At 36.3% G+C, this 16,969-nt stretch overlaps 3 protein-coding genes, 1 long non-coding RNA gene and 1 pseudogene across 9 annotated transcripts; 4 read left to right on the forward strand and 1 right to left on the reverse strand.

Moving 5' to 3' along the window:
* On the forward strand, positions 2,071 to 3,863 carry LOC104707626 (annotated as a pseudogene).
* On the forward strand, positions 5,180 to 8,236 carry LOC104707627. 3 transcript variants are annotated; one of them, XR_002033038.1, is made up of 7 exons: positions 5,180 to 5,545; positions 6,261 to 6,318; positions 6,398 to 6,469; positions 6,834 to 6,932; positions 7,027 to 7,101; positions 7,554 to 7,660; positions 7,835 to 8,236. It is a non-coding gene; the product is annotated as an uncharacterized LOC104707627 (long non-coding RNA). The 3 variants fall into 3 exon arrangements; XR_754687.2 differs by lacking the exon at positions 7,554 to 7,660 and adding an exon at positions 6,024 to 6,177 and having other exon boundaries at positions 5,181 to 5,545; XR_754686.2 differs by lacking the exon at positions 7,554 to 7,660 and having other exon boundaries at positions 5,186 to 5,545.
* LOC104707628 (probable disease resistance protein At5g47250) lies at positions 9,070 to 12,993 on the forward strand. Of its 4 annotated transcripts, none has more exons than XR_754689.2 (4): positions 9,070 to 9,156; positions 9,312 to 9,374; positions 9,524 to 9,637; positions 9,908 to 9,995. XR_754689.2 is itself a non-coding variant. In XM_010424000.2 (4 exons), the coding sequence occupies exons 3-4, from the start codon at positions 9,877 to 9,879 to the stop codon at positions 12,661 to 12,663; spliced, it is 2,688 nt and encodes an 895-aa protein (XP_010422302.1). In that variant the 5' UTR covers positions 9,070 to 9,156; positions 9,312 to 9,374; positions 9,524 to 9,876; the 3' UTR covers positions 12,664 to 12,993. The 4 variants fall into 4 exon arrangements, 3 of the variants coding, with proteins under 3 accessions (XP_010422302.1, XP_010422303.1, XP_019084454.1); XM_010424000.2 differs by adding an exon at positions 12,658 to 12,993 and having other exon boundaries at positions 9,524 to 12,558; XM_010424001.2 differs by adding an exon at positions 12,658 to 12,993 and having other exon boundaries at positions 9,153 to 9,226; positions 9,524 to 12,558.
* Positions 13,176 to 13,697, forward strand: LOC104707629 (sugar transporter ERD6-like 15). Its single transcript, XM_010424005.2, has 3 exons — positions 13,176 to 13,221; positions 13,337 to 13,451; positions 13,553 to 13,697. The coding sequence occupies exons 1-3, from the start codon at positions 13,189 to 13,191 to the stop codon at positions 13,690 to 13,692; spliced, it is 288 nt and encodes a 95-aa protein (XP_010422307.1). The 5' UTR covers positions 13,176 to 13,188; the 3' UTR covers positions 13,693 to 13,697.
* On the reverse strand, positions 13,730 to 15,851 carry LOC104707631 (UPF0051 protein ABCI8, chloroplastic-like). The gene is made up of 2 exons (XM_010424006.2): positions 14,300 to 15,851; positions 13,730 to 14,175 (listed from the first exon to the last, which is right to left on the reverse strand). The coding sequence occupies exons 1-2, from the start codon at positions 15,734 to 15,736 to the stop codon at positions 13,957 to 13,959; spliced, it is 1,656 nt and encodes a 551-aa protein (XP_010422308.1). The 5' UTR covers positions 15,737 to 15,851; the 3' UTR covers positions 13,730 to 13,956.

A 16,969-nucleotide genomic window follows, 5' to 3' on the forward strand; every position in this document is an offset into this window, starting at 1 on the left:
TGTGTCTTAATCTAACAGTTTGAAGTGAGTCTAACAGATGGCATGTACGATTGGGACATATAAACCTCGAGACAATGAGGTCAATGATGCAAAGAGAGCTTGTTACTGGAGTCCCTCAAGTCAAGATAGAAAAGGAGGTTTGCAACTCATGTTGAAGATGAGATACATACCTCTCCAATAACATGTCAGATTTTCTCTCTTTCTCTTTAGTGCTTTGCTCGAGCCGCAATCCCATCAAGCGTTGCACAATAATGTGCCTTCTCTAACAAGAAGAGCTTCGAGAGCTAGGCATAGTGCAGAATATAGAATGTTTTCATGTTGTCTCAATCCATACAAATGGATTTCCCAATCGGACGACATTAGCCAAGTATTACTTCAAATCATTTATCCTCATCAAAATGCAGATCATTGAGAGTCTTTTAACTCAAGAAATCTAAAGCAGAACATTGAATATATCTCCGTCAATAAACAGATCACTGAGAGTTTTTAAACTCAATAATTTTCATAGCAGATCATTGAATATAATCTCCATCAATAAGCAGATCATTGGATATAATTTCCATTAATAAGCAGATCACTGAATGTATAATCTCCATCAATAAGCAGATCACTGAATGTATAATCTCCAACAATAAGCAGATCATTGAATGTATAATCTCCATTAATAAGCAGATCACTGAGAGTTTTTAAACTCAAAAGTTTTCATAGCAGAGCACTGAATATATCCTCATCCATATGCAGATCATTGAGAGTTTTTTAAGCTCAAAAGTTTTGAAGCAGAACATTGAATATATCTCCATTAATAAGCAGATCACTGAGAGATTTTAAGCTCAAGATTTTTTAAAGCAGAACATTGAATATATCTCCATCAATAAGCAGATCATTGAGAGTTTTTAAGCTCAAATTGAAAGCAGAACATTGAATATATCTCCATCAATAAGCAGATCATTGAGAGCTTTTACAGCAGAATATTGAATCCTTACTATCATGCTGCCCAGCCAGCAATGAATAAAAGATAATCGCAGAGATCATGTGACAAGTCTTACTGTGTTAAACACATGCTTAGGGACATATATCTCTGTTTCATTCACATTCTTAGGCAACATTATATGACAAGTCTTACTGTGTACACATGCTTGTCTTACTTGGGGACAATTATATGACAAGTCTTACTGTGATAAACACATGCTTGCCTTACTTCAGGAAAATTATATGACAAGTCTTAACCACATGTTTGTCTTACTTCGGGACAATTATACGACAAGTCTTACTGTTATATGAGAAGTCTTACTATGATAAACACATGCTTGCCTTACTTGGGGACAATTTTCCCAAATTAGAAACCGGACAGAACACAATCATATAATGTGTCATCCCTTTCTTTTGGGTTTCAAGAAAACAGAAAACTTTATCCTTGAAAATCGATTAAATAATTGAACAGAGCACAATTCATGAGTATGTTCGTTCGTATGAAAAGAAATTTTGATAAAAAAAAAAAAAGGGTTTATTCTAATCGTAAAAGCGAACCCATATTGGTTTCACTACTATCCCTAAATGCAGATTTTGTCCCTAGAGCTAGACCGCAACAAAAACTAAAACTGAATTGACATAAGAGAAAACATTAAACAAACTTACCATGAGAAGATTCAGCATCCAAGATCAACATCCTAGTAGGGAACTAGACTGCTGAGTCCACACAAGTTGAAGTCAACTTGAATGTAGTCATCATCAACTTCACAAAAGAACTCGTTTCCTCGTAGATTACAGAACCAAGATATCCATGAAGTGTCCTCTCCATCAAACATACTAACATCTGATTTCTCACTGTCTGGAGTATCAAAAGCCCTCTTTCTCTCTGTCTGTTGTGTACCAAAAGAGAGAGAGAGGCTAATAATTAGCGAAACGCGAGAGAAACCAAAAAAGAGTCGAACAAAACGCAAAAACCCTAAGAAGAGCTCACGGTATTATAATCGCCGTCGATTTCTCAATCCCTCACCGGCGCAGGTGAAACGTGTACCATTATTAGCCTGTAATAGATAGATAGATAGAGATTTGTTTAGGTAATTTTTTTCTAGAAGAATCATATATAGAGAAAGAGGTACGGCGAATTCGAGCCTGAGGTTGTAGATCGTAAACGGATCAACGACGCTCTCGAACGGCCTTCTCCGTCAACGTATCTTCAAGTTAACGGTAAAGGTAAAGGAACCGTTACCGCGGCGACGGCGAATTTGATGGGGAAGAAGCAGCAGCAGCAGTCGAATGACAGCCATAGTAGAGATTCGCGTTCTGCTTCTCTCTCTAAGAACAATAATGTTTCTGACGGTTTTTTGCCTTCTGCATTTGGAAATTTTTTGTTTTTGGGTTTGATTAGAGAGAGAGACTTTAACCTAGCTTTTCCTGATTTGGGAATTCAAGTTTTGATATTGTAGAGATAGGGATGTTGGAATTGTATTAATTATAATTAGCTGAATCAAGCAAATTCATTTGTTTAAAAGTCTCTGGAGTTTTTGATATGACTGATGAGTTGTTTTGTGGGAATATAGATGAATCAGATACAGATAGTGAGGGATCAGATGTTAGTGGGTCTGATGGAGAGGACACTTCATGGATATCTTGGTTCTGTAATCTACGAGGGAACGACTTCTTTTGTGAAGTTGATGACGATTACATTCAAGATGCACTTCAACTTATGTGGGCTCAGCAGTCTAGTTCCTTATTACGAGTACGCTCTTGATTTGATCTTGGATGTTGAATCTTCTCACGGTAAGTTTTCATACTTGTTTCCTGTCATTTTAGTTTTTGTTGCGGTTTAGCTCTAGAGACAGAATCTGCATTTAGGAGGAATAGTAGTGAAACCAATATGGGTTTCGCTTTTACGATTATGTCTCTTGAATGTTTGATATGGATTGGGTCGGTAACAGGAGAGATGTTTACAAAGGAACAGAATGAATTGATCGAGTCAGCTGCTGAGATGCTTTATGGACTGATTCATGCTCGTTAGTCGTTACATATTGACAAGCAAAGGGTTGGCTGCTATGGTAAACAAAACTTTCAACCCATTTCATATCTTAAACATCCTATAAAATATGCACCCGCTTGATTCTTCTATTTATTTGCAGTTAGACAAGTATAAAAACTATGACTTTGGAAGATGTCCAAGAGTTTACTGCTGTGGCCAACCTTGTCTTCCCGTTGGCCAATCCAATCCGATATATTGCCCAAAATGTGAAGATATTTATTACCCACGATCGAAGTATCAAGGCAGTATCCTTTTTTCTCCACACATTCACTTTTTGCTGATACATATTTATGAATGCACTTCTGAAAAATCTGAAGTTGGATTCGTAATGGATAAAGAAATGATTACGTTGAGTTTATATAGATCTTGCAGGTGTTATCTTTTTTGGGTTTTCCTTAAATCGATAAACAGACATTGATGGAGCTTCTTACTTTGGGACAACATTTCCACATCTGTTCTTGATGACTTATGGGCATCTGAAGCCACCAAAGGCAACACAAAACTATGTTCAAAGAGTTTTTGGGTTCAAATTACACAAGCCGTGAAGGAAGTTTTAAAGACAAAACCCAAGAAACAAGATCATGGCTTTGGATTGGAAGAAAAAAAAAAAAAAAAAAAAAAAAAAAAAAAAAAGGAGAAACAAAAAGCATTGTAATCACCAAAGGTGAAGAGAGCTGTCATGGCTCTATTTATCTTTAGGTACACACACATTAGAAGCAATCAGAAGCATGGTTAGAGGAAAGAAAAAACCCAAACTCTTTTGATGAGTTTGTTAAACTTGAACCTGTATTTTTCTACGTTTTCCTTCTTATTAATGTCATCTGATATCAGAGAATTAATCATATATCATAAAATTGCTCTCTTTTAGCTATATTAGATTATAATTTTTTTCCCCCGAAAATTGGTTTGGTAAAGCTATTATCCATCATGGGTGCCATGGAACTGTAATAAAATATTGTCAGATGTACGCGTGTCCTGATTGGGATCAACCGACCTAGGATTTATTTTTGAGTTTGTAGGTGTTATCTTTTGTGGGGTTTTTCTTAAAACGATGAAAAGACATTAATGGAGCTTACTTTGGGACAACGGTTCAACATTTATTTATGCATGTCAAGCCACCAAAGGCAACACAAAAACTGTATAGTTCAAAGAGTGTTTGTGTTCAAATTACACAAGCCATGAAGGAAATTTACAATTATTGTGATGTTGTGACGTAAGAGGACGTATAATTAAGGATGACGTATCGTTGCTGATGTATTATCTTTGGACGAGCTAGTTAGGTGTTCCAATGAAATAAATAATTAAATAAATGTAGAGAAGTCACTTATTTAATTGATATTGTTTTTCCAAGCCACTATATCATTTGTGGTTGTAAATGACATTAATCATACAAAAAGTTTGAAAACCTAGTAGATACTGTGAAACCCTATTAGATATTTGCATTCTACTTTTATTTATTTATGAAACTATCAGTTTAGAAAATAGGATCGAGATACTCATTTATAGATATTTTTGGATATTAACACTCCTTTCTTTGGTTAGAAATTTCCACGAACAAAAGTTGGAGAACGACTAATGTAAATGGTCCATTAATTTGAGAGAAACTTTGGCATGTTTTCGTGGAAGAAGAAAGGACTCAAAATAGAGATTGTACTGTATATAGACTAATTATGGAGCTAAAATGATTTTATTCTTCACATTGACAAAAAAAACTAGTGAGTCGTCAATGTGAAGAAGAAAAAGACAAGTTTTATGATATATTTTTGGTAATTGAATATTTTCGTCAATGTGAAGAAGAAAAATATTCAATTACATCTACAATATATTTTTACTAGTGAATTTTGATTATATAGTTACATTTCTTGCTACAAAAAAAAAATAGTAACAAATATTAACTACAAATAATTACAAATTAGTGATAAAATTTTAATTAATAGAATTTGTAGCTAATTAGTAACTAATTGTAGCTATATAATAACAAATAGTAATATAGATAAATTGTAGCAAAATTACTACAAATTTAGAAACACAAAATGGTGTAGCAATAGTTCACACAACATAAAAATTTATGTCACAGATTGTAGTAAAAAATTACTTACACAAAAAAACACAATAACCTGTCCTTTTTTACATTGGTTAATTGGAGACCAAAAAAATAAGAAAAAAGAAAAAAAGTTTAGACCGATTAAGAAAAAAAAAAAGGAGAATAGCTCAAGTGCTCAACCATTGTCTCCTCCCTCTATCCTCGCAGAACTACTCCTCCGCCGCTATTTCTAGACCGTCTCCCCCATCCTCCTCCCCCTCAGACATCTCCTCCATCTCCTCTTCCTCCGACGACCCAGCTCATCCCAAACCCTAAATCGAAATTTTGGTTGATTTAGTGTTTATGCCCCATCTTCCTCATCTCTCTCTCTCTCACCTTGTTGGCTCTCTCATTAAGCATCCCGATTCCGACTTAGGGTTTCCTCCATGTTGATTTATATCAATTCCACCATCATGAAAAAGAGGCTCTCTAAGTCTCTGTAGGTAATCTCATCTTCTTCTGCTTATCTCAGATTATAGTTCTTATTAGCTACTTAATTATGTCTTGTATGAAATCTGAACTAACAACAGATTGAGAAATTGAAGGGAAAGGAACAAGTGAGCGACTTGTGATTGTCCAAAAAACATATAAAAATATAAAATCTAAAGTTGTGTTCTTTGAGCTAATCTTATGGTTGCTTTGAATTGAACCATGGATTTTTCCACTCTGTTATTGGATACCACATACCCATCTATCACTACCATTACACTCTCTTTTTTTTCATAAAATTTTGCTTTAAAATTTGTCGTAACTCAGATTTTTTTATATGATTCAGAAAACAATTATATATGAATCACAAGTTTGACTTCTTTTGGTATTTGATGCGACCATTTTGTATATCTATTCTATACTATCAAATGATGAAACTTAGGACTCATTCAAGTTATTACGTCAAGATCCTCAGGCTTGAAATTTGTGCAGAAATATTTGTTGGAAACGGAGAAGAGGCATAACCGGTGGGCAAAAGAAGCAATATCTTACCACATGTTATTTAGTTCATAGCCAAGAGTTCTCTATCCGATTCACCTTGTTCTTAGGCTATGAATGAACTCAGTTGTTTGGGCAATTGCAGTTTGTATGTATAGATCTGTCACCAATCTGTCTTAATTTTAGTTTCTATATCTAATAATCTGGAATATTGGACTCTCCAAATTGCAGGATTGGGCAAATCTTTTAAGACCACACAACCACACCACTTGCCACAAGGTCCCAATAGGTGGCTTAAAGAACTCAAGGCTCAACTTGGCTTTTCATAATTGAAGTTATTAAACTGATTTCTTGGAGTTCTGCTTTAGGTTGGACTCCTTTTGTGCCACGGGAAACGAGGGTTTTCAAAAAATCTTCAGCGGCATGAAATTATTGAGCAGGTTTGCTTCTAGTACCTCTGTTTTCTGTAGTTTGTGGATTATGTGAATTGAAATATGTTCAAAGGAATCTTATCTTAGAATGATGATCAAAAAGAGAGCATAATACAGATTTTTGAATTTGTGGTTTGGTTCCAAGATAAAACACTTAGGCTCTGATCTTAAGTGGAATAGCTTATGCAATGATTTGAAGAAGACTATTAATCTGATCCTAGATGTTTCATCATAGACACGCATTAGTGTTTAGAAACAGATGTTTGTTCCCACTTGAGTGACTCGGGAAAATATTACTTTGTTTGGGTTGTTTTCTTCACATAAATCTCATATCGATTTTGCTTACTATTACTTTGTTTTTTTTGTGATTAAGAGACTGGATTTGGGATGATGACGGATTCTAGAGAAGTAGATGAACATAAGCTTGAAGAAGCAGTTGGCCCGTTTAAAGGGAAGAGCTGTAAGAAGATAGGTAAAACTCTTATGTTTATTTGGTTACAACATATGCCAGGGATTTCTAAGTAAGTTGTATACTACAAATGTTTTTGGGCTGTAAATGGCTTCAGGTGCTTCTGTATGGAGGACAAGTGATTTCTTAGAGAAATGAAAGGACAGAGCAGTTGCTTTATATGAGCACCAAGGTAAATCCATTTTGTATGATTGAAGATTGATGATGATGACTTCATTTTCTTCTTAGCCTGCTTCTTTTTTTCCAGCATGTATCATATCATGTGTAAATTGTGCTTTTAGAGTAGAAAAATGAATTGTTGAGTACGGAACTGCTGCCCAATTGAACAAGTTTCAACTTCCATTAACGATGTTTTGTGTTCACTATGTTTCATATAGGCGTAACTGAATAATTTTGGTAACTGAAATATATTGTAGATGTAACTGAATATTTTTGGTAAGTAGCATATATGATCGTTATAAATCCTAAAAGTTTTAAATGGATATAAGATTCATTATCAACGATCAATTTGATACCGTATATTGTTGACTAGAATTAAGGAAAACAAATAAATGACATAAGATTATTTATGTGGTTACAAAATTGGGATCTTAAGTCAAACCTACCCGTTTTGCGTATATATAGAGTAGGCTGAATAGATAGAGAGTGAGAGACGAATCCATTTCAAGTTTTCAACAACAAAAAAAAGATGAGCCACCGCGACCGAGCCCGAGGAAGCTCCTCGGAGAACAGTATTTTTTTTACCTTTAGCGTATATGTGATTGACATATATTAACTTTTTGCTCTTTGATTCTAAGTAGGGTTATTATATTGATCTCCGTTTCATTACAAATTTATCGTTCTAGTGTTTTTCCATAATTACTTGGACGTTTTTTTTTTTTTACTCAAAGACTTTTATCGTGCAGGAAGGACATTTGCTCAAGGTTCGCTTCCGTTTGAACCAAGTGATCATCATAGTGATCAGCATTATCTCGATCGATCAGAGAGGGATCGTTCGAGTCGGACGTGGTTCTCGTGAAGCCACCGTTTCATTGATAAGCCTCGTAGAGTGTACATTCGAAGAAGAAACGAGGCATGAGGCGCACGTGCGATGAGAGAAGTTCACTTGTGCGAGTCTTTTGTGATATAAAAGGATTGTTAGTTGGTTGTTAGAGGTATGTTTTGGAGTTTGTTAGATTGTGCAGAGTCGTGTGTGACTTATGAGGGAGCCAGAGGAATGTTCTAGCTGCGTCTAGTAACTCTCTGTGCTAATCAATTGTATCGTCTTACTGATCAGATAATAAAAAGAGATCGTATTCTTTTTCTTATCATTCAGTCCGCTATGATGAGCTCCAAGCTGCCTTGGTTCGCCTTAGCATGACAAGAGCGGAACTCGAAAAGGCAACTTTTCGTGAGCGTGAATTGCGGATTAATATTGAACAAGCTGAGAATCAGCTTCGTCGTGTGGGAATCAGACCTTCTCAAGGTTTGCTTCCATCCACCCGCGGAAGCAGCAGATAGCCACCGTTGGCTCATTATAGATGCATTTTCTATTATTTTCCTTGTCTTCCAAGTTGTAGTAATAATAAAACTTCTCGTTTGCTCTTACAAGTTGTGCTCTTTTTAAAACTCTTGTACTTGTCTTCTTCTAAGTTGTAGTATTACTACGTTTGATAGATTATACTATATACATGTCATTGTACTTTGGTTCCATCAATAAATCGTAGTTTGTATTCATTGCTTTCGATTTGTTTGTATAAATGTGAGTGTGAAAGTTTGATCTTCTGGTTTTTCGTCAATAACAGATCGAAACTCACTCAAGAACATCACCAATGAAACGAGTTCCCCTTGAATCAACAATGGCTAGTCTCTCTCTCTCTCTCCCAGTCTCTCACTCTCTATTACTTAGATTCTATATGTACTTTGAAGTGATGTGTAAGAGCAAAGCAAGATGGAGAAGAGAGTAGACAAGCTTGAAGATTTTAGCGAAGACTAAAAAACGTTGAAATGTGACTCTTTCTTAAGCAACCTTTAACTAACAAAAAAAAACATTACAAGTTCCAACGGAAAGTAACCTGGGCCTGTACGACCCATTACACTGTCCTCCTTTGTTTTAAAACTCAGCCCATTTTACCCGACTCGGATCCGGTTGACCCGAATTCACCGAGAACTACAGTGAGTTTTGCTTTCCGTTGCGCTCTCTGATGCATAGACGGTGTTTACTGGGTTGCAGAGATTGGGGATGAAGGTTAGTCAAACAATGAGATACATTTATTTATTCGATTTGGAATCTAAAAAAAAGACCGGAAAAAAAAAAGGTTGGTAATTTTGTCTATGGATTTTGATGGTGTCGTCGTATATAATGATGTTTTCTGTTTTGTTGATTTGATTTCATATCCACAGGTGGTGAGCCACAAATTGTTGATGACTAATCTCTCTCTATATTCAAGGCTATGCAGTGCTGGTGTATGTATCTCAAATTCTTTCTCCTTCCTCTGTTTGCGAATTAATCTCTATACTTATTAGTTCAAATTAAGTCATTAAGACTCTTGAGTGAAGCGATTGGATCATTTCTCTTGCTTTTGACCCTTTCTTCCTTCAACTCTAAATTACAGTGTGTAGCTTTTTCGGATTCGTATTGCTCTGGAACTTTCAACAGCTACCTACCTACATTGCTGCAATATCAACGACAACGATAACAGATGCAAATATTTAAAGAATACAAAATGGTTTGCGTTGATTTTTTTTTACTTCGTGGTTTTCTTTCAAGTTTATACATCCATTGATTTGTGTGAACCATGTTTTATGATATTCGATAATGACATGCAAATTGCAAAACATATAATACATATATACATATATATATATATAGAGACCAAACTGTAACTACTACTATTTTACATCCTTTTAGTCTTCTCACGTTCAAGATTTGCTCTTCTCATTCATCTTTTCTCCGATACTGAGAGTAATGGGTACCGTTTTCGAGACTGTTTTTGCAGCTGTTGGACGTCTTCGACCAGTTTTTAGTTTCTTGGCGGCACATGGAGCTTACATTGGCAAGATTGAGGAGAATCTTGACGATCTAAAGAATGCTTTGGAGGATCTCAAAGCAAAAAGATGTGATTTGTTACGCGAAGTTGATGCTGAAGAACTCAAGGGTGGGATACGGTCAGCTAAAGTGGAAAGGTGGCTTTCAAAAGTTGAAACCATTGAAACCGACACCAATCTGCTGGTTGCTGATGCTACCGCTATACAACAAAGGCTGTCAACGTATGGGTATTGTTCCTGCAGTTTCTTTTCCGTCTACGGCTCTGGCAAAAAGATTTCTGTGAAGTTAAATGAAGTCCAAAGTTTCTTGTCTGCATATGAGTTTGAAGTGGTGGCTGCGCAAGCTCCTCCTCCCGTGGTAGTAGAAGAATCTGTTCAGCAAACATTTGGCCTTGATACAACGCTTCAAAGGATATGGAGCCTTCTTAGGGAATCTGATATTAGAATTTTGGGTCTATATGGTATGGGGGGAGTGGGTAAAACTACACTGCTCAGTCTAATCGATAACAAGTTTGCTAACTCTAAGGATGACTATGATGTGGTTATTTGGGTTGAAGTTTCTAAAGATGCAGATATTGGGATGATTCAAGATGATATCGGGAAAAGATTAGCCCTCTGCGGCGAGGATTGGATCAAGAAATCACAAAGGGAGAAAGCCGGTGATATACACAGGGTTCTAAAACATGTGAAGCACCGATTCGTGTTGTTATTAGATGACTTATGGGAGGAAGTGAGTTTAATAGCAATCGGAATTCCATTGCAGGGGAGAGAATACAAAGTCGTGTTTACTACTCGTTTTAAGGATGTCTGTGGAAGTATGGGGGCAAATAAGGACATAAATGTTGAATGTTTAGCAGAGAAGGACGCATTGGATTTGTTAAAGCATCATTCCAGAAGAGACACATTAAATGGCGAAATGCTTGAGCACGCAAAAGATATTGTGAAAAAGTGCCTTTACTTACCCCTTGCAATTGTGGTCATTGGCAAGTCTCTGTCATGTAAAACGACTGCAGATGAATGGCATCAGGTACTCTCTACTTTGGAATCTTCTCTGCCTGTGTCGGATGATATGGAGAAGAAAGTATTTCCTGTTTTGAAGTACAGCTATGATCATTTGGAAAGAGAGGACGCAAAGTTGTGTTTTCTATATTGTGCTTTATTTCCGGAGGCACATAATATCAGAAAAGATGAACTGGTAGAGTACTGGATTGGTGAGGGTATCATAGATGAAGAAGACGGAAGAGAAGGAGCAATGAGTCGAGGCCTTGAGATAATCCGTACTCTTGTTGGGGCATGGTTGTTATTGGAGGATGGGGGGGAGTCTAAACAGACAGTGTATATGCATGGCCTGATTCGTGAGATGGCACTGTGGATAGTCACTGGAGTTGGAGAAAGATTTCTAGTCAAAACCGGTGTTAAGTTAAGCCATCTACCAAATCTCAAGAATTGGAAAGTTGTGACGAAGATGTCGCTGATGAACAATGAGATTGAGAGCATAACCGACTCTCGCAGATTGCCCAATCCGGATCGTCTTATAACCTTGTTCCTGCAAAATAACAGGTTGGTCAAAATAGTTGGTAACTTCTTTCTGGTCATGTCGAATCTGGTGGTTTTGGATCTATCTAGCAACCCTGGTATCATTGAGTTACCGGAAGAATTTTCAATGTTGGTAGCTTTGCGGTATCTCAGCTTATTAAAGACTGGGATAAAGAATTTGCAAGTTTTAAAAGATTTGATAGAACTGATTCACTTGGATCTGGAGTCCACATCCAATCTTCAAAGCATCAGCATAATTGCAGGATTACTAAAGTTGCAGGTTTTGAGATTTTACGGTTCTAGGGCTGCGTTAGATCTCTCCTTACTGAAGAGCTTGGAGGGTTTAAATGATTTAGAACTTTTGACCATTACTGTGAGAGAAGTTGATGTTTTGGAAGCTTTCTTAGGAAGCAATTTGAAAGGGCGTACACAGGGTATATATCTGGAAGGACTCAAAGTATCTGTGGTATCATTTGCAGCAACCTTTGGCGCGTTAGTTGGACTTTCTAAACTTGGAATTACAGATTGTGATATCACGGAGTCAGAGACGGGATGGAAGTACAATGGAAGGAACCAGGATTCTCCATCTACATCATCCAATCCATGTATCACCCCACGCAAGACATGGTTCAAGAACCTCTCAGCTGTGGAACTACTCACATGCGAGGGTCTAACGACTTTGACGTGGCTGATATATGCTGCAAATCTTGAGTATCTAAGCATCACACTGTTACCGAAGCTGAAAGAAATAATAAGCGAAGAGAAAGCTGCAGGTGTCAGTGTGGTGGATCTTTTTCAAAAGCTAAAAGTCCTTCATCTTGAGTACTTGGATGAACTTAAGAGCATCTATTGGAGTCCACTCTCTTTTCCCTGTCTGAAGAAAGTACATATAACAGGCTGCCCTAAGCTGCGTAAGCTTCCATTAAATTCCAGAAGTGTCAAGAGAATTGATGATCTTCTCATAGAAGTGGATGAAGGATGGGTAGAAGAAGCTGAATGGGAGAGTGGAGCTGAAGAGCGATTTCGTCCTGTAATCCGCACAACTTCTGTTACTAAGCTTCATCTGGTAATATCTTTTTCTTATGCTCCATTATAGTTTTCTATATTCTTTTATTCCACTCCTCACTTTGTGTACCTTTATTATATATCTTCTATCATCTTTCAGGTGTAGAAATGCAAACCCATGAAAAACCTGGTTCCAAAACCAGACATCACTGAATGCAACTCAAAGTTCCTACAAGTTCCGTTTTGTTCTTTTATGCTAGCTTAAACCTGACTCAAAGTCGTATGCTTGTCTTTTTCATTCGTAAACTCAAGATGACTCAAATTCGCAAGTATTGTGAAGGACTATTGAGAATTTATGTTCTCTTTACTCTTGAATTTCGTTTTTGCAATATCTCTGAACTTATGTATGTCTAACTCATTCGAGTTCATGTATTGCCCTAAATGTGGCATCACTTTATCTACATTGAAATTGAATCATGCCATTTAATTATGCATATTCAACAATATATAGGCACATAATATTCTTATCAGAGTGTGGTTGATTGATTTTATGTACATATTAGAGTATAAGATGAAATTGGTAATTGGTCTAAATTGATTTGTGTAAACCGGGTTTGTTAAACTTATAGTATAATAGCCGTATTTTGCGTGTTTATTAAATTAGGTGTATTTTGGATCATATGGATCAGGTATGGGAACAATACCATGGATCATAGCATCAGAGGTAAATAATAATAATAATAAAAAAAGATTAATAGATACAAAAACATCACGCAGACATCTAAAAAAAAAAAAATGTTAAATCCATTACATAAGTAATATTTTATTTCCTATACTAGATTTATCCAGTAGACGTGAAGGGAGCAGCAGGAACAATGTGTAATTTGGTCAGCTCTATCAGCTCATGGCTCGTTGCTTGTTCCTTCAGTTTTTTGCTTCAGTGGAGCTCCACAGGTATAGTATTTAATTTGTTTTTAAGAGTATTTAGTTAATGAATAAGTTATGAATCTTGAAAATAAAGTTGTTGTCACCTAACTAAAACGTTTTTATTGCAGGAACATTTCTGATGTTTGCCACAGTGATTGGCCTTGGATTTGTGTTCATAGCCAAGCTTGTTCCAGAGACCAAAGGCAAATCTCTAGAAGAGATTCAGTCTCTTTTTACTGATCCTCATGAAGATTCTACAATTTTCTAAAATTCCCCACAAAACTGTATTAGAAGAAACAAGTATGTGCACAAAAAAGTTTTATTACAAAGATCATTTCTGAAAACATTATTGTTTTCATGTTTTTAGCAAGAGTTATACTATTAACAACACCTTTCACAAGATTCACATAAAACTATCAAAACATTACATAATACAAAGTTTTACAGATACTGAAACTAGAAGTGTTCTTATTGAGAAGCACAAAGACTCTGTTTTTTGCCTTAACTGTTCTATAAATGCGAGGTTTGTTTTTTAACCCACTGATCCTTCAAGCTTGATGCTCATAAGCTGGTTAACTTCGGCTCCAAATTCATCAGGTAACTTGTTGAAGACATCTCTGCAGAATCCAGAGATCATCGCTGCTAATGCTCTCTCGTGATCGATACCTCTCTGCTGGAAATAGAAAAGCTGATCTTCTCCAATCTTTGAGGTACTTGCTTCGTGTTCTACTTTCGCCGATGGATTCTTTACCTGTTAATGTTTCAGACCCACAACAACAAATTAGAAAAGAAGTTCACAACCAAAATTTATATGCAATCAATCAAGAACTGGCAGACAAAAGTTAGCAGCTTTATCATAGCATAGACATATTTACCTGGATGTAAGGATAGGTATTAGCAGCTGCTTCGTCACCGATAAGCATTGAGTCACAGGTCGAAGTATTTTTAGCATTCTCAGCTCTGGACTGAACCTGAACAAGACCACGGTAACAGTTTCTCGAATGCCCAGCTGATATCCCCTTTGAAATGATTCTACTTTTCGTGTTTTTCCCTTTGTGAATCATCTTGGTCCCTGTATCAGCCTGCTGATAGTTATTAGTCAACGCAACAGAGTAAAACTCGCCAACCGAATCATCCCCTTCTAAAACCACACTCGGGTACTTCCAAGTGATCGCCGACCCTGTCTCAACCTGAGTCCACGAGATCTTGGAACGATCCCCAGCGCAAAGACCACGCTTTGTGACAAAATTGTAAATCCCACCTTTACCTTCTTGATCCCCAGCATACCAATTCTGCACAGTAGAGTACTTAATCTCAGCTCCTTCACCACAATAGAGCTCAACCACAGCAGCATGAAGCTGATTCTTATCATAGGAAGGAGCAGTACATCCTTCTAAATACTCAACAAAACTCCCTTCCTCAGCAACAATCAAAGTCCTCTCGAACTGACCAGTCTCCATAGCGTTAATCCGGAAATAAGTCGAAATAGGCATTGGACATCTAGTGTTCTTGGGAATATAACAGAAAGAGCCATCACTAAAAACCGCAGCATTCAAAGCAGCGTAGTAATTATCATCACTAGGCACAACTCTTCCCAAATACTTCTTAATCAAATCAGGATACTCCCTAATAGCTTCAGAGATAGAACAGAAGATGACACCAGACTTCTCAAGAGTCTTCCTATGAGTAGTAGCTATTGAAACACTATCGAGAACCGCATCAACAGCGACGTTAGCTAAACGTTTCTGCTCAGTCAAAGGAACACCTAACTTATCGAAATACTCAAGAAGCTGAGGGTCAGCTTCATCTAAACTATTCAAAGTTGGTTTTTTTTTAGGAGCAGAGTAATAACACATATCCTGGAAGTTAATCGAAGGATACCTATTGTCTGACCATTTAGGCTCTTCCAGTTTCAGAAACTTCTCATAAGCTTTGAACCTAAACTCGAGCATCCACTCAGGTTCCTCTTTCAATTTCGAAATCGATCGGATCGTTTCTTCGGATAAGCCTTTAGGGATCGTAAAGGAGTCGATGTCTTCGACGAATCCGTACTTCTTGTCGTAATCGAGATTTTGAAAATACTGTTGAAGCTTATCGGCTGAGCTTGTACCTGATTCAGTAGCTTCTATGGGACGTGAGTCGATTCCGACATCGGCTCTGATTTTGAAGAGTGGTCTTGTTGGATTTATGGATTTGGGAGATGGGAATTTGAAAGATTCGGGGTTTGGGTGAAACCCTTTTGGTGATTTTGAGGAATCTGAAGTGGGTTGTGGTGAGAAGCCGGAGATACCGTTTGCGAGAAGAGACGCCATTGATATGATGTTGTGGCTCTAAGGAGAAGTTAGAAGAAGATTGTTTTTTTTTCTTTGTGTTGTTGTTGAGAGAGAGAGAGAGAGAGTCGTGTGTTGGTGGAAAGCAAAGGATAGGAATAAAAATGAGAGATGAAATGTGAAATATTTATTGAATTTGTTTTTTTTCTTAATTGAAATAAAATGATTAATTTTTATGGCCGTAGATTGATGATCGTCTCGTGTCCACCACGGGACTTTTTTTTTTTTTTTAAATGAAAGATAGACAACACCAAAAACAAATATAGTAGATAATAATTAATTTAAAAATATTTCATATAATATGACTATATTTGGAAATACAAATATCTTGGTTTATACGTTTCGGTTTAATTTGGTACTCCAAAATTTAAATTCAAATCGACTTTAGTTTAATAAAACCAGTAGGTTTATTTGATTAGATTTTGGTCGGTTTTGAGTTATGTATCTGGTTCGATTCAGTTTTAGTTTTGTCCGGTTAGAGTTTTATTTTGTCACGCAGTCTTGCCTTTTTGGGCTTTCTACTTTTAAAAGCCCATATTTAAATGATTCGGCCCAAATCCAGAACGAAGAACAAAAAAAAAATAAAGCCCAAGTCACGGCTATTCTTCTCTGTCGTCGTTCTAACAACACTTTCCTCTGCGTCGCCGGAGAAATCTAGTCGACGGGTAAGTTAGTCTCTTCCTTCAATCCCTTGCTCCGGCGATCTCTAAGGAGAAGTTAGAAGAAGATTGTTTTTTTTTTTGTTTTTTGTTTTTTGTTATTGTTGTTTGTTGCTGTTGAGAGAGAGGTCGTGTCGTGTGTTGGAAAGCAAAGGATAGGAATCAAAATGAGAGATGAAATGTGAAATATTTATTATATAAAAAAAAATTCTTAAATTGAAAAAAATGATTAATTTTTTTTTTTGGTAAAAAAAAAATGACAAAAAATGATTAATTTTCATGGCCGTAGATTGATGATCGTCTCGTGTCCACCACGGGACTTTTTTTTTTCTTTCTTGGATTTATTTTTCACTACTCAGCTCAATTATTATTAACCACATATGTTTTCCACTAACTAATATTTTTTTTAAAAAAAGATAAAACCGTTTGATCTCTTCTTTTTTTTTTGTTAAAAAATATCTTTTAGATATTTTAAATCAGTTTGATTTCTATTCGTTTTACTAAAATTTTAGTTTGATTTTTTAATCTTAAAAATGCAAAAAAAAAAAAAAAAAAA

This window comes from Camelina sativa, chromosome 8 (assembly GCF_000633955.1).
Source record: "Camelina sativa cultivar DH55 chromosome 8, Cs, whole genome shotgun sequence".
Classification (NCBI taxonomy): domain Eukaryota; kingdom Viridiplantae; phylum Streptophyta; class Magnoliopsida; order Brassicales; family Brassicaceae; genus Camelina; species Camelina sativa.

Bases quoted from the DNA above. Each gene is read 5' to 3' on its own strand.
- LOC104707629 (XM_010424005.2), top strand. From the start codon at position 13,189: ATGGGAACAATACCATGGATCATAGCATCAGAG. The intron at 13,222-13,336 runs GTAAATAATAAT...TTCCTATACTAG, and splicing joins CATGGATCATAGCATCAGAG to ATTTATCCAGTAGACGTGAA. The intron at 13,452-13,552 runs GTATAGTATTTA...TTTTTATTGCAG, and splicing joins GCTTCAGTGGAGCTCCACAG to GAACATTTCTGATGTTTGCC.
- LOC104707631 (XM_010424006.2), bottom strand. From the start codon at position 15,736: ATGGCGTCTCTTCTCGCAAACGGTATCTCCGGCTTCTCACCACAACCC. The intron at 14,176-14,299 runs GTAAATATGTCT...AAACATTAACAG, and splicing joins ATACCTATCCTTACATCCAG to GTAAAGAATCCATCGGCGAA.
- LOC104707628 (XM_010424000.2), top strand. From the start codon at position 9,877: ATGGGTACCGTTTTCGAGACTGTTTTTGCAGCTGTTGGACGTCTTCGA.